The following is a 16,941-nucleotide window of genomic DNA, read 5'->3' as shown; positions in this document are numbered from 1 at the left end:
AAACCAGCTAAGATGTGTTAATCAGCGATTGAGATGTTAATGAGTGTGGTTCTGAGCCCTGAAAGAGCCAGGTCGCCTCCTCCCCTGCATCCAGTCCTGGCCCTTAGTGAGAACAGGCAAAGTGTAAACAAAGTGCCCGAGGGGCTTTTTGTGTAGATAGTTGCCTGATCATATTTGTCCCTGGAAACAACCCACATGCTTTAGCGCAGTCGTAAACTCTGCAGTAGTTAGGTTTTCATCCAATAAAGCTTTAAGGCAAAAAAAATGCTGATTGCAATTATCAGAGTGATTGAATACTTGAAGTCAAACAGAGGATGTCCCAGTCAGACTTGCTGGTTGTTTCAGATACCGAGACATGAACTCTGTGGTTTGCATTTGAATTTTTCTGTTTTCGGCATCTCACCACTTAAATCCACATTTCAGCACTCAGTAAAATATGTGTCGGTGTGATTCAGCCTGCGCGCGTAACATGTGACATCTGGCTGCATGTGTGCTTGGCCTGGGTTTTCCTCCTTCCACCAGCTTAGCGTTGTTTTCACAGCTGCTTAAGACATCACGCACAGGGGGGACAGACATAGCGCACATGGTTTTCAGCTTTTGTGACAGTGTTTGCTCTAATTGTCTCCATCCCTCTTCCTGCCTCTCTCATATTTTTCATTCTTCGTCTGCTCCCTCCATCCTCCGTCTCATCCCCGTCTCCTGTCTGTCCCTCCTCCTCCCAGACCTCGCTGATAACCTGGCGATGGACGACTTCACCTTCCAGGAGCAGCTGCTGACCCCTCGCTTGGCCACGGCCGGGGTCGGAGGCGCCGCGTCGCCGGCACCTCCTCTGCGGAGCCACTACCTCGGTCCAACGCTACCTGTGATGCTCGCCGCGCTGCTGCTGCATCACCACTGACCGGTGCACTCACGCACCCCCGACACCTGTTTCCCCTTAGGATTCAATTCAAAACTGTGGAACGCGCGTAACGGTTTTTTAAAGTCCTGAGTCATCGTGTACAGTCCGATGGCTCATCAAATGAAGCATGAAGAACCACACTCATCTCTTTATTTGTCTTGGCAAGAACTTGTTGTACTTTATTCAAAGTCACTGTCCTATTGAATCACACCAGTTAAACCCGCGACATCGTGTACATAACAAACTGGTTCACTCCCACTGTGGTTGCAGCTCCTGTGCCTCCTCCTGTGCACATCCACTGAGGAGCAATGTGGAAAACTGTCACACAAGAGACTTTGTTAAAATGCTCACACCTCCTCGGCTGCAGTGAGTTATTGCCCAGCAGAAACCAGCTGGTGGAGAAGGAGAAATCTCCCTCCTGCCAGAAACAGACTCAGCTGGAGAGACTCAGTTCACCCTGAGAACGGGATGGAACCTAAAGATGCACTGTACTTTAAATTACTCAAGCTTGCTCTCATTGTGTCTTAGTACTAGGTGAATTATTCCCATCCCATAATTCAAATATTTTCATTCATCATCAGTGTTTGCTTTATTTTGTAATCTTGATGATTTTCTAACGGTAACAGTGCATAATTCTACAGTTCAGTCTGACTCCTGTACAGATGTGTGTTTCTTTGTGTTGGTGCAATGTTTCCAAAAAAGATGTTTATTTCCAATATTTGCATAACTCACAGGAAAGTCAGCAAATCCTGACTAGAACTTAAAGCATTGCTGCTGATTTCTAACTTATTCTTTAGCGCTGTGGCTGGGTCAAAGTGAAATGTGGAGTGTAAATTAGGTTTGTTATGTGGGTTTGCACTGGGTTCTCACATTTTAAAAGTTTGGCCTTTGACCCTTGAATCTACTCTTCTGTCTGATCGGATTTGGATGTTTTTAAGAGCGACCGTTATTGAAACCAGCTCCACGGTGTTTAGACCACAGGAAGTGTTCTGGAGGTATGGAAAAGGCTAATTGAACGCTGACATCACAGCTGTAAGTGCGAGCCGCCCTCACAGACTCCTTGACACGTCATTTCAAGAGGAGCGCATGTGTAACTAATAACAATAATCATGGCTCTGTTCCAGATGAGTACGAGTGAGTTATGTCCGTGGTCCAGACCTGACACAGTGCAGCACCACTTAGGGTTATTGTTTACACCTGTGGAAGTCATGAAGTGTGTTACAACCAGTCCAGATATAAGTCAATGTCAAACCTGGAACTGCAACTGTGCAAAAAATTAATGTCCAATAACATGAGTTTTTTTTAAGTCAATCAGAAATGTAAAAAGGGACGATGTAAAGTAAACTGCACATGTTTTGCTTCTTACGTGTGAATGTGGCAGTCTGAATGAATATTAAAGGTAAATATGACACATTACAGGTGGTTGGAGAGTATTACTCTGACGTTGGGTGGAAAAACTTCAGCTCTGACAGCATCTGAAGGCCACAACTCTAGAAATACAAGCAGTACATACATAATACAGGCTACAAGCTACGACAAGAAACGGTCTGCTACACTCAACATTCAGAATATCGCTGCTACGTGTTTATGATTCTAAACATGTCCCATACTGATCAAATATATATACATACATACATACATACATACATACATACATACATACATACATACATACATACATACATACATACATACATATATTTTGTAATCTTGATGATTTTCTAACGGTATATATATATATATATATATATATATATATATATATATATATATATATATATATATATATATATATATATATATATATATATATACACATATGTGTGTGTGTGTGTGTGTGTGTGTGTATGTATATATATATATATATGTGTGTGTGTGTGTGTGTGTGTATATATATATATATATGTGTATATATGTATGTATGTATGTATATATATATATATATATGTGTGTACATACGTATGTAACGTATGTAATGTGACTGTGAATAAACAAAGTATTTGTAATTTCTCCAGCACAATAAATGATAGAAAGATCCATATTAAATCTCTTAAAACCCAGGGTTGAGATGTTGAGATTAAAGGTTTTTAATATTAAATCTATATTTAAAAAAAAAAAGATATTAAGAGAACTGTTGGAAAGATAAACACAAAAGAATATAAAACTAAGTGCCTTCATAATGTTGTGGGACTCATTATTGGTAGTGGCCTGGCAACAAGAGACAACAAAGAGAAAAAAAAGCTGGAACTTTGGAGCGTCCTGTCTGTAAGAAAGGCTTCGCTATAGAGACCTTTACAGAGTAAAACAGACTCTATTGTAATGCTGTGGATCTTACCTGCACCTGTGATGCAGTGTTACACAACCCTGTGCTGCAAAGCGTACATGAAAAAAACACAAACCTGAAACATTAACTGAAACACAATGGAATTTCCCGATCATTTTACCTGTAAGTGGAAATCTTCAACACGTTTGCTTTATTCCTCTTTTCTACTTTATCACTGATGTGAGGTCACGTCAGCATGAGCAACACAAAGACCTACTCCATCTCTAGGCAGTGTCCCGACTTGGTGTCGGCTCCTCTGATTCAAAGCCCAGAGGTTTCACCTTACATGTCGTCTACACAAATGACTCAACAAACATAGACGGCACATGCTCCTTTTCACTTCCTTCTTACTGTGGCTCTTGCTTGTGTTTTCGGTACTTTGTTGCTTTCTTGACGTGTTGTCTGCGTTTTGTTGTTTTTCTTTACAGCTTTAGGACAGTGAAGGAGCAGCTTAATGCTCGCACTCCCAGCGCCTCCCAGCCATGGGTTACACCCTGCGGCCCCCTGCGGCTGCTCTCTGTGGAGTTCTGCGTGTTCTCCTTGTGCCTGTGTGGGTTTCCATGCTCAGCTTAAAGACATGTAAATCAGATTAGTGACACTGGAAGAGCCTGTTAATGTGAACGATTGTGTGGACCTATCGACATGTTTCGGGTTTATCCCACCTCTCACCTAATGACATTATGCTGGTAGGGCTTTAATTTCAAACATACGTGTTGATTTCATACCTATTTTATTGTTTTGTTTTGGTGGGTGGAGTTGTTGCTAAATATACAGTTTGTCATCATTTTAAACATGATTTCTTGATTTATATGTATGAAAAACCATAGCAGGCCGCGTGGTGGTGTCACTGATCCTGGCTTCAGGACTTCTATACAAATCAGTGGGATATGTGAATCTACCATTCTTAATTTTGAAATACCAATACGCAGTTAGATAAAGTGTTAATGGTTAAAAAAGTGGCAGATTGTGATGCAGTAAATGTTTGATTAATGAGACAAACGTAATCCTAATAGATGCTGCATCCCTGGAAAGACACGTGGTCTTTTACCCACTGACTTTTTTCCACCAGTTTCTCCAGAAAAAACTCAGCTCCTACTGTATGCACATACAATGACAACTAAGGAGAAAAGTGGCTAAATTATAAATGGAAGATCATGAAATAATCTCTTTAACACCCTGTCAAACCATGTTTAGATGTTCAGGTAGCATTTCTTTTTAAATTTAGTGTAGAATAAATAATATGCAAGGCAAAGCTGCAGAGGTTATGAATAGGACACAGTGTAGCAAGTATGCTATACATACTGTGGATGTTACTTTTTGCTTTTCGCTCTCTGATCCACTTCAAAGCCCTTCATGAATCATGTAATTTATGTGTCTCCAGACTGTGCTCATGGTTCTCTGAATCCACAGAGCAGCATGTGAATCATGTGTGTTTTTCCTCTGGATCTGTATTTCTCACTCCCGGCGGATGATGAACAGCTCTGGGCACAAGATGTCCGCTTTGCCCCTAGCTGTGGGGTTTCTCCATTAGCTTTACCCCTGGAGTCACCTTAAACAGGTAACAGACACCCATCGATAGCACAACAAGGAAATAAGCTTCATTAGTCCTAATTGTTTGTGCTTCATCTCCATTTTTAATGGCCGTCTCCTTCTTTAAGCAGACCAATCCCTCACAGCCTGTGTCACACGCCTGTCACGGCAAACGCTCTTCAAAATCTTGCTGTTTTTTTTTTCAGTTTTGTTTTGGCTCAGTTGTAACTTTTCACAGCTATGCAGCCTCCGCACCTCAGAGCCACCTTAAAACATGCCATTGTCGTCCAGCTGAGCCTTTCTTCCCTGAGCTGGATTGCAGCTTTTAAGATGGAAAAGAGAGGCTGATCATTAGGAGATGGGCAAACGCAGGGTGAGGGAGAGCGGCCGCTAACCCGGGGTGAGTGGGGGTTATAATCTCGATGCTAATGCGAGGCTGGAGAAAGGGCAAACAGGCCTATTGAAATGTAGAGTTCACGTGTTTTCTTAGGGTAATATTGGGGCAATGTTGAAACAGCATGCATTATGAGAGTGAAAGGTCAATTTGATGTTAATCGGCAGGAACAGCGAGAATAGCTCAGTATCGGGAATTGTTGCATTTTCTGCCTTAGTGACTCTTTTATTTCATGGTAAACATAAGGCTTCGGCAACTTTGTCAGAGGTTCATCAAACACTGCACGTTGATTAAAATAACAATATACAGTAATTCAGGTGCTTGAGTGCACAGAGGCAGCCGCAGTCCGGTTTGATTCGTCTAAGCTGGATGTTGAAACTCCTGAGCCAGAGAGAAAAGCCTGAGACATGTCATGTCATTCAAAGTTCATTCATGAGTAATTACCATGGCACTGGACCATTTTCTTACCTTTTGTTGGGCCATTGAGAGCAGCGCTGAGCCCACGCTCTCCCATGCACGCCGCACCGGCATCCTCCTCCTGCTCCTCAGCAACCCCTGGCTTCCCCTGCAGCAGCCGCAGTCACACGGAATGAATGGAGCCGCCTGAGGAATGTGGACACAAAAGCAGGAATGTCATTCTGCTGAGTGCTCACCCCCCCAAACCCGTGGACATGCGCGCGCGCACAGACACAAGCACCCCACAAGTCCGGGCATGTTTAGGCACAGGGGGTAAAAAGTGTGAATTTGGGGATTTGCACACAAGACTGTAAGAAAAAGACTTCTGCTCTTTTAATTTGAAATCCCACATAAATGACAGGTAGCTGATCGTTCAGACTGATGTTGCAGCTGAGAGTACACATGCTTCATGCTTCTCACAATTTTTAGAAGCAGAAAAGCTGCAGCAAGGTCGAGGGTCAAAGACAAACATTTTGCCAAGGCAGACGAGAGCATATGGTTGACATTTTATATAAACGGTTTTAAAAGTATGGACAGGGTAGCTGAAAATCCAGAGCTAACATGTGGTGTTTTATCCATGTGCTCAACACTTTGCAAGATTTTATTCTTATTATTTAACACTCAACAGTCATTTCCCGTCTACTCAAGACACATTTTACAGCTTCATACGTCTCCTATTAATTTTGTGAACCATGTTTCCAGCCGACTGTTTACTGTACTTGACAACACTGGGCGCTCTATGTGACAGGCAGCTGCATATTAAAAGCAGCACTGCCCCGTTCCTCACAGAACACAGCCCGACCTGTGTTTGTGCAGGGAAGAGGCTTGTGATTTTCACCCCGTCGTCGCTGTGAAGCCAGACAGTTTTTAATCCCCGGATTTTAAATAAACTAAGAGTAATTGGATTAGAAAAAGGGGATCAGAATCAACACACTGAGACAAAAATGTGTCATGAGCAAGACGTGGTATTTTTTGTATGTAAATCGCTGTCATGCAATAAAAGCATTAAGCAAATAGTGTTGCGGGATGATTTTTTTTTAAAATGTTGATTTTTCCATCAAGTTTTTATTAAGAAAATCAGTAGGGTTTCAGCATAGGGCTTAGGAGCTTATAAGGGTCACTCGGTTCCCAGGGATCCCCACCGTACTTTACCATCACTAGCTGGTTTACTTTTTAATGTAAGAATGCACAAAAAAGAACCTACCCTCATAATAATAATAATAATAATAATAATGATAATAATAAATATTAATACAAATAATGATAAGAAGAATAAGAAGAAGAAAAATATGAAGAGGTCTGCATGTTGTGCCACAGTGTAGCTCCACCCTTCGCTCCAGTCCTGATTTTCAGGACCGGTTCCTGCTGCGGGTCTAGACCTTCGAGGGGAAGCGGGCCACGGTTTGCTCTCCCTGCTCCACGCTCCAGCCCTGGTGTTCCGGGTTTCCATGTCTTTTGTCCCCGGAACTCGCTCTCGCTCCTGGGTGTCCAGCAGGGTTTTCTATTCGCATCTGGATCCCAGCACCACTAGCAAACTGTCCAGGGTCCCGTCCTACAGAAACCACGTTCTCCTCAAGTCTGGAAACGGGAGCGAGAAGCGTCGCCTACTTTCCCCCCGTGGCTTATACCTTTCGTCGAAGTTGTGAAGCTCAAGTCTGATACAGAGAGTTGATTTTTTTCGTTGCCTGCAGTGAAAAAAGTTTTCACATGTTGTGAGAACTGCTCTTCTGTCGCTTGTTCGCGTTTTTCGTCCGCTCGCTCCGGAACTCGACGCATATGTTGCGCATCCGCGCCGGTGAACGCACGACGTTGGCGCACACTTTGACGCTCGTTTGCGCTTAGTTCTTACGGGCAGTTACCGAACCGTGAATGAAGTTTCTGTTTCATGAAACTCAGCGCGCGGCTCGACGAAACTTTGCCCTAGCGTCCACGCACCTGAGCGGCCGCTTTTACGTGTACTTTTTACCTTTGTGCTGTAGTTTTTTTTAGTTCTTACGCTCTTAAGTGACACAGAATGAAGACGCTGCTGGTTGTGTGTGTAGCCTGCACGCTGGTTGCGTTGTCCGTTTCGGCGACCGCGGAGCAAAGGTTGAAAAACTGCAACGAAGTTCGAGCAGCCTACAGCTCCAAAGGCTTCAACGTGAACGACGTCCCCAACAAAGGAGTCAACGGTGAGTCGTCATAAACTTACTCGCGTTTTCCTCGGTTTTGAACGTTTATCGCCGCAGTCTTGAGAAGCGGTTCTCAATGTGGGGGTCGGGGACGTCCCACGGACCTGGTTTGGTGTCCAGGTGGTCCCAGGGAAAATGATAACCTTTAAGCTAGCTAAATTGTACACGAAGAGTACCCCGAGAAAAAGGCGTGGAATCTATTTGCAGGGTTTTGTTTTTGCGTTGTTAACACCAGACATGCATTGAAGATGTGCGTAACAGTCATAACTGACCCTAAAACATTTTCCAGATGGTTTTCTTGGCTCAGTGTTTCCGAATGTAGCCGTCTTAGGAATGACTGAAACTATTAAAGGTCCTGTAACAAACTCCTCTACTGACAGTTTAGTAAGTAAAAAGTTTGTTCTGCAGCCAAAGTATAAATGGGAAATACTGTTGCGCACAAATATGTTGTTTTTAGACGTGTTAAAAGTTACAGCACAATGTTAATCTTGGAGGAAGTAGCACTGTGACATTTGGGATTTATTTCTTCAGGCGATTGTGTCCTGGCAACACTTCAGTACTCCTGGGGGTAAATACAGTCTTCATTTAGGAAATACTTGTAGGTCATTCATAACAATAAAGAGGTAGGATCAACACACCAGCACCGCTCCCCACTGAAAGAAACCAGGCCTGTGTTTATTTCCAGGCTTCCTTAGTAGAGACTTAAGGATGTCAGGATACCAGAGCCTTGGTAGTGTGTGCCAACACCACTGGAAGTCTGGGATATGCAATCAGTTTGGATACTACCTCAAATAAATAATGTGCTTAAATGAATGTATTTTAATTAATTCATGAATTAAATTACAGCAGTGGGATGATAAAAAAACAAGAGCAAAATCTGGTATAATAATATGGCTCAGGTGTAAGGCGTGGTTTAGACCTCCGCTGTCAGGTTAGTTAACACAAGCTAGGTGTCAATGTACGGTACCTGCTGGAACTCTCACCTTGAATTATTTCTACACACCTGGATGACTTCATGAAAAGCTTAACTAAGTTGGAGTTGTTTCTTTTATCCATATAGAAGCCTGTAAATTGTTACTAATTATTTCATTCGTTTGCACAGTATCTGTGGAGTTGTTTCTGGTCTGATGGACTTATTTTACTATCCCACGTTAGGTTGTGTGTTTTTTTTTAACATTTAATGTGAGATTACTTACTAAGGTTGTCAGTGTCACCTATGACAGCTACACAGGCACTTTTAGTACCTTTTACATTTTCAGAATTTTAGTGTTGCACCAAGTTTCAGCTCTCGTGACATCCCTTGTAGAGGCTTTGAAGTACACACAGCCTTTATTGATCTTTATAAACATTTCAGTGTATCATGAACATGTTTTTTTTCTTGGGCCAGTCTGATTTTGTGGTTTTAACGTTATGTGTAGCCACACACTATACATCTGTTTTAACTACAAGGCAATAGTGACAACAGCTTGGAAATCAGTAGGAACTGCTGGGTTATCAGACAGACAGAGGTGAGAAGGCAAATCACTTTAGCTAATCATAAGTTAAACCCTAGTAATGGAACTCATGTAGGGGGTCTTTTTACAGTGACTGCTTGAGGGGAAGAGAGGATGGGGGTTGGGGTTTAAAATTCCAGGTCCTGTGTCATGCATACTTTCAATACCTCCTTCTCTCTCTACCTTTTCATTTTAATGTTATTAAAACAAATAAGCACACAGATTCAACCCCCTAAATTGAGAACTGTTTAAATGCCAGTTTTCATATACAGTAAATATTCAGTAAACTTTAAAATATCAGGTGTAGGTTTCTTTTGTAGTGTTTAAAGTATGGTTTTCCCTAATCGTGGTGGCTGATTTGGAAGTTTAATTATCTTGTACTCATGTCTTCTAAGTGTTGTTTTTAAGGCCCCACAGCTCATTGTTGTCGTATGTGTTGCGAATAACTGTTTTTCCTGCATTTCACCGAGTCAGTGGACCTTTTTGCTTTCTGGCTGTAGGTCTTTGTGATGCTAAATGTCATTGAGAGTACCCCAACATGTCTGCATTCGTCAGATTTAATTGTCTTGCATCTATGGGTTTTGAAAGAAGCATCTGAATGAGGGCAGTTTAATTGTGCAGATTTGTGGGCCCTACACGTGCCCTCTCCTTACAATAGATTCCTGGTGTATGTCTGGGCCTACGGCAGGGCTGACCTCAATGAGCAGCTCTTTGTCATTGATAGACTGAGATAATTGATCCATAGAAAGTAACAAGGTTTACTGTCATCAAAGAATGAAGCATGGGCCTCCAGGAAGCAAGAGCGGAAACAAAAGCCCTGCACTCTTCAAATGTTTCATGTTGCTGCAGTGAAATAGTCCAGATGTTAAATTTGATTGACGCTCAGTCACGATGACACTTTCACATGTTTGTAATGGGTCACACTCCAAACATTTTTTTCTCTCAACTATATTGTGTTCCAATTGAACTGGAAGTGAGGGTTAATTATGTGTTATATGTGCATATATACACAATTTTAGCCTCTTAATCCTGTGTCTGTTTGGAGTTTTAGAATCTGAAATAATCAATGTTGCAGTTAAAATAATTTGCTTCTCATCTAAATAATGTACCTTTTGCATTTTAACTTACTCTGCAGACATCTATGGTAAAAACGACACAAATTATGAAAAATTATACAGTATGTTTGCCAGTTTTCTCCGAAGTAGTTTTTGAAATGTTTATATTCTGTGATAGATGTCTCATAAATCTGATTGGTAGTTGACTCAAATTGGAAACGCAGGATTCAAAACTTGCCTTTTGTAACCACAGACATCTTGTGTTTTTGTTGGCAGAATGGAGATAAGAATGTTTGTTACCAGTCAAATTACAGACAGATTTATCTGAAGCCAGAACTGAGATTCAGTAAAGATGTTTTAATGCAGTAAAAGTGAAATGGAAAACCCTGATTGCCTGAATACTGACAGAAAATTAAGTGATACAGAGGAAGAGCAGGCTCACTTGATAAATTCCTTTTTGATCCCATGGTATCAGTAGTTTACTGCTCATGTGGAAGCAGTTCAAGACCTTATTTCTAAGTTTCTAGTGTGCCTGATGATTTGTTCAGGGTCTGCGGTTGAATACCTCCTTTAAATGGGACATGAATTTAACTCTCAGTCCTAATAATGACAGCTAAATAATAGCGGTAATAATGCAGAATGTAAGCTGTGGTTTTATTGTTTGAATCTTTCTGCTTCTTGTAATTAAGGTTTAGTTTTCTCAACAGTTTGTTTCTGTGGTAAATGCTATAAGTATTGCTGCACAGATGCAACATACATCAGCTCTGCTTGCCAGCAGATCATTTAACAGTGACCAGACTGGTAACTGCTACTTGGTAGAGGTGTAAGCGCAGACAGTTTCCAGCTTTCAAATCTGCTTTGGTTTACTGTGGCAGTCAGGCTTGATGTCATGCTCCAGGTATGGAACAATGGCAAAGATCAAAGGGAAGAAGGCTGTTTTCCCTCCCCTCAGCACGAGCAGCATCCCATGTTCATAATCAGTTCAGTGCATAATGACTGAAACTCAAAGCGTGCATGATGTCAGCTCCTTGGCCTCTCAGTACGCTCAAGACATTCTGCTCTTCTCACATTGTAAGGGCTCCTTCCTCCTTAGCCAGTGGCTGCCTGTCCCGCATCATTACACTTTGGGGAAATAACAGGTTGTGTTATTGCAGTGACATTCAGCAGATAAGATAAGAACAGGAAACTAGGGCACGCAGTCTGCAGGAGGTTTTACAGCCCAAAGAACAATATTTGAATGCCTCTGCTTTGTAGAACTGGGGCACAGTAACTTAAAACCTATCATTATCAACTAATAAAATATCAGCCAGTTATTTTACTGTCTTCCCAAGGTCAATATCATAAATCCACATGACTCTATTTGATTTGAACTGTTGTACTTTTTTTAAGTATCACTTTTCTGCTGTATGTTATAAGTAATTTGCAGCAACACTCAGGAAAATACACAAAGCAGCTTAGAGAAAATGAGTTTTATAACCAGGAGGTTAAACTCATATGTCACAAATCAAGCACGTTAGAACAGACTTGCTTAATTCTTACTAGAAAAGTGTTAATCAAAAGAGATGCATAAAACAGTTAGTTTTATTGGATAGTGAAATAAAATTATAAGTTTTTTTGTTAGACTGATATTTATGAGACAATGTTTTGCACCATACTAACATCATAGATTTGTTTCTACCACACATAATGGAAACTTACTTAAGGATAGGGCTGCTTTATCACACGTTACAGTTACAGATGATTGAGCTCAGAGACCTCAAGCATGAAACTATTTTTACATCCGGCCTGTGCTGCATTAATGTTTAGAGTTGTTCAGAGAGTTCAGAGTTGCTATGCATCTAACTAGTATGTGGTTGTGGTTGTTTCCTTTTCAAAACGGAAGCCAAAGTTCTTACCTTTATACTTGGCTCCAAAAGTCACACTTAGGAACGAAGCCACAAGTGGCTTGTATTTTAACAAATGACATGCACAATATTAGTTAGATGTGTTCAAACAGATAAGCAGGACTAATATTCTATTTTTGCTATGTATACTCAATCATTTCCATTTCAAATTTGCTCAGCAGCCAAACCTGGGCTTTAAAAAATAATGAATAGTTGAAGTATTTTCAGACGTTAGCATCAGTATTCATCACATTAGACATCCAGGTCCTACAATTTTAGGAGAGCTGTGTCTTTAAAAGAAGCAATGCTGCTGGCTGCTGTCCATAATGTGAGTGAGCACACAAGTGGGAATATCGGTGACAGATTGAGAGAAAATTGAGAATATATTAAGAAAAAGCACCCTGCATTTAAGCCAAAACATGCCCAGTCATCTTTGATAACATTCCTGAAGCATAGGATATGTGACCTGTAAAGCTTGTGCTTCAATTAAATAAAGCTTTTTCTGTAGCTTGGCATTCCAATAAAACACAACACACACAAATTTGGTTTCAGTTGCGTCAGGTCTCAGGGTTTAAGGTTATCATTCACAAACCAATTGTTTCAATGACATTAGTTTCATGGCATAGACCTCCATTAAATTATCCATAGGTTATTTAGTATAGTATAATGGAGATTAATTAACAGATGTGATAATGTGATTTGCTCTTGTAAATGACATCTGCGACAATGACAAGTGTTGATGCAGCGTTTAGTTTATTTGGATTAAGCTATCATGAACCTGGTTGTAACCTGAAGCATTCAAAAAAGATCAGGGCAAAAACAGGATGGCTTCACAATCCTGCAAGCTCTGCTATCTCGCTGTTTTTATCAGCTTCCTACAATCCGTGTGGTAGTGCTGTGATTAGGACCCAAGTGGCATGGTATTCTGCTCTGCCAGCAGCTGCCTTATCACTGGTCTAAAACAAATCAGTTTATCAGGCTGTGCATGGAAAAGGCACAAGAATAATGCATAAAAGTGTCTAGTTCAGTTGTCACATGGATTTCCGTTTTTTTTCGGTGGATATTCTTGTCATTCCGCACCTGATTTAGCTTCTTTTGCAACTGTGGAATGTTAAGTTTCTTCTCTTCTCTCTTTTTTTTTAGTATGCTCCGAGCGTAGCATCAATTCAAAAGCTGTGTGTGCATGCGTGTGTCAACTATGCATCCATAATTTCAACTCCTCTACATCCTTTGCATTGGCCCACTCGCCTCCCAAATGGCCAAGTGAGCGACAGATCAGTGGGGGGTGGATGCTGTGTGTGGGAACAATTGAACATCCCCTTTTAGGCTGCCCCTCCTCACGGCATTCCACACCGGACCACCAAGACCCGCACACAGGGAGCCCTGGAGCTGGGAACACATTGCAACAAAGAGAGCACTGGAGGGACTGACTGAGCCCTGCAGAAAATGAGAGGGGGCATTGGACTGACAGGAGAGAGTTTTTGTACAAGGGCGAGTCAAAGTGAATTTCCAGTAGAAGTGGTGGGTCAGGCAGGAGCCAGAGTGCGATTGTTTGTATGTGACACATTCTTAGGGAATCTGGGGAGGTAACTGCATGCATGCGCTGTGATTCATTCTTGCTCAGTCGTACGGACTTGAAGCCTGATGATGAATTTGTATGACTTATACTTTTACAAAAAGGCCGTACCACATAGCTTTGTAATTGGAGGATTTGTGTGGGCCCTTGTCTGGTGCAAACTGAGAGAAATCAAAATCTGGCGTTTTTTTTCATAATTGGGTTTGAGTCTAGCAACTGCCTCAAACTCGTTATCAGTTCTTGTTTGCACTTTGTTCTGTCCTCACTGTCCTATTGGTTAATTCATCCCTCTCCTGCTGTTCACTATAAAGCAGCTCCTCTGGGAGGTTTAGGTTCATTCCTAGTCTTCACTTTCCTCTCTGTACTTGTCTGCTGTGGTTACTGAAATGTTCCTGTCCTCCTCCTTTCTGTGCACCAAAGCTACCAAAGACTTCACACAAGCCTAAACTAATCCACATCTTGTTACCACACATGTTTACATAGTTTCAATATTTAGAGAGCATCATGCCCACTACAGTATGTTTTGAACACTGACTCAGTATAACAAAGAAAGACACACAAAATAGGAAACGTTTACAAATTGGGTGAAACACTTTTATGTGAGGTACCTTTTGCTTGTTTAAACAAACACACTAGATGGGGAATTATTGCCTTTGGAGATGGTTAATGATTTTAGGCCAACATGGGCCTATTATTAATGAATTAGTGACTTGTTTAACCACAGCTACTTTCATGCTTCCTGTTGGAGGCATTTAATACCCCACCACCTTACCAGCTCCTCTGGCTGGAGGTCCTTTGTGCACTTGATGCTCGTGGTGTCATTTTTTTTGTTCCTCTGATATTTGAGCCACCATGCCTCTCTTTTGTGTTGATCACTTTGGTGCTGGTGTCACTCAGCCAGCTGCAAGGAGTGTGGCGAAAGACTACTTGGGGTGGAGTGTGAACTCCACCCCCCACCCCTCATCTAACACTACAAGGCCCCTCTCACTTATTGAAGTCAACTGGTTGCAGAGCTGCCAGTGGTGGAGTTCAGTTATGATGTAGGTGTATCTCGACCCACATTAATTGATTTCCTATGAAGCTGCAGTGGGCTTGATGCCTGCACTGATAGTACTAATCATCATTAAGATTTGTGGGACATGCCAGAGGTCCATGTGGTTAAGGAGGGAGGCAAGCGAGCCAAGCCAGGGACTTGCCTGGGTGTTTGGGCTGAATCTCCATTGCTGGTTGCAGGCCAGACAGGCTGTAATCCTTGCTAATTACTCCCAAGGCTTGCATCAAGACTCCCACTGATGAGGCAGTCACTCGCACTTAGCTCACTTTTCCAAACTGCAGTTAGTGTAATAGATTTCTTAATATTTACCTAATCCCTCTGTGTGCTGCTCACACTTGGATTTATTTTTTTGAGATCAAACATCCTGCTTCTTTTACTTTCCTTTTTTTAAAGAAAAAAAACCTTTCTTCTATAAAGCAGAACAGTAGGTGGGTCTGTGGCCAATTCACGTAGCTCTGTGATTTGACTGACAAGCTGATGCCACATGTTAACACCAGGTGATCGAAACTCAAATTTAAATCATGAAGAAGGCAGTGGTGGACATGTAGCTGGCCGAGTGCCGATAAGCGAGAGGGTGGGGGGATGCACATGTACGGATGAACTGTGGTTCCAAAGCTGCAAATCATCCGGCCAGTTGTTTTGAGGGCGGGTTTTGCTGGCAGAAATATTAATCTTTATGTGGGAATGTGAGTCAACACACCATTGGCTGAAATGAAACAAGCTTTGATTTATTGACACATTCTGTGCGTATCATCAGGAATGGACTGAGGCATCCATGACCGAGGCCCATTAAACCATTGTACCGTTAGGTTTAGACTTTCTAGTCCCTTTGGCATTCAGCGATGAGTGGCCCTCTTCCCACTGGCTCTGCTGGTGTCCAGTTTCGTAAGGCCCAAAAGGTATATCAGAATCTTTGTTGCCCTTTTGTAGCTTTGAGCTTTCAGAAACCTGATCTTGTACCTGACCTCATTTTGCCTGGGGGGCCGTATTGGGCCCTGTACTACCTCAACATCTGGTGGACTTCATCTGCTTTTGGATGTCTGTTATAAACATTGTCAGAGAGCTCCCTGTCCTTAGTAGGGGTTTACTGGCTTTTACTGGCAACGATGAAACGTGTTGTTTGTGTTACGTCTCTTACAAATCTTGATTAACACAAAAGAAAATTGAATTCTTATTTTATAGTGATTTCTTATGTGTATCTTGTATGTTATCAGGCCAGAAAGCTCCTCTGTGTGTGAGACACAAACCCTAAAGAGGAGCTGTTTGTAAGCTCAACGGCAGTCCATTTCTCTGACAGCACAACAATGTTTGTGCAGGGAGCCATGGTAAATCACTTGGCCTTAAGTGAAGATTGTTTTTCATCTTCTCCTTTTTTAAAGTCTGTTTTCATTTGTGTGCCATGAGTCAGTGGAAAGATGGAAGACTGGTGTAGAGGGACAAGTCAGGAAGGTCTTTTGTGCCTTTTTCCCCCTCTCCTCTTCCCTTGTGATAATCACGCTGTGCTGTAACTTGTCCTCTTCGTTTGTCGGCACAACCTCTGCCTGTCTCTGCAAATCATAAACATAACATGGCCTCGCTCTCTTCCATTCACGTTTCCTCGCTCGCACACGCACACTTACTGCTGCAGTAATAGCAGTAGATCAAACCCTGCAATTCTGCGTCTCATCAAAAGGCTCATAAGCTGAAATCGAGATGGGGAAAGGGTGAAGGATTAGTTTAGAATGATGGTGAATTGTTGTCTTCAGTTCCATGTAACTAGTGTAGATGAGGAAAGACTCCCACTTAAAGGTTTCATATTTGACTTATGCACAGCACTCAACATGTTAAAAACTCCTAAGATGAAAATGACAGTGAGCAGTGGTAGGTTCACATAGCAGCAACAAGTTGCAGAGTAATTTGTGTAACATGCAATGAAAGTGGCTTGAATGCAATCTTATCCTGAAACAAACCACTTCTGTTTGAAATATGGATTCCTCGTAACTGTGTTAACAAGAATAACGAACTTTCTTCAGCCTCGGGGCTGAAGCGCTGTTTGCTCAAGTGTCGAAACCTTCTTTTAAAATGAGGCAGATCTTGATGCTCGTTTGGACAAAATATTTGCTTTTAGA

The 16,941-nt window shown here is 41.8% G+C and overlaps 2 protein-coding genes and 1 long non-coding RNA gene across 7 annotated transcripts in view; 2 read left to right on the top strand and 1 right to left on the bottom strand.

Moving 5' to 3' along the window:
* Window positions 1-2,314, top strand: part of gpc3 (glypican 3) — a 71,992-nt gene extending 69,678 nt beyond the window's left edge. For both annotated transcript variants that reach the window (XM_029164656.3, XM_055512375.1), the window contains exon 8: window positions 723-2,314. In XM_029164656.3, the coding sequence (XP_029020489.1) occupies window positions 723-898 (176 nt within the window). In that variant the 3' untranslated portion in view covers window positions 899-2,314. The remainder of the gene's footprint in view (window positions 1-722) is intronic.
* Window positions 2,315-2,872: 558 nt separating this feature from the next.
* LOC129604722 (uncharacterized) lies at window positions 2,873-8,140 on the bottom strand. Of its 4 annotated transcripts, none has more exons than XR_008695879.1 (3): window positions 8,045-8,140; window positions 5,614-5,748; window positions 2,873-5,526 (listed from the first exon to the last, which is right to left on the bottom strand). It is a non-coding gene; the product is annotated as an uncharacterized LOC129604722 (long non-coding RNA). The 4 variants fall into 4 exon arrangements; XR_008695877.1 differs by lacking the exon at window positions 8,045-8,140 and adding an exon at window positions 7,793-7,950; XR_008695880.1 differs by lacking the exon at window positions 8,045-8,140 and adding an exon at window positions 6,981-7,079.
* The window catches only part of gpc4 (glypican 4), a 27,019-nt gene continuing 17,110 nt past the window's right edge, over window positions 7,033-16,941 (top strand). The window contains exon 1 of the mRNA XM_029164746.3: window positions 7,033-7,772. Within this exon, the coding sequence (XP_029020579.1) occupies window positions 7,616-7,772 (157 nt within the window). The 5' untranslated portion in view covers window positions 7,033-7,615. The remainder of the gene's footprint in view (window positions 7,773-16,941) is intronic.

Source organism: Betta splendens, chromosome 10 (genome assembly GCF_900634795.4).
Source record: "Betta splendens chromosome 10, fBetSpl5.4, whole genome shotgun sequence".
Classification (NCBI taxonomy): domain Eukaryota; kingdom Metazoa; phylum Chordata; class Actinopteri; order Anabantiformes; family Osphronemidae; genus Betta; species Betta splendens.
This window is presented reverse-complemented; position numbering and strand designations above follow the sequence as displayed.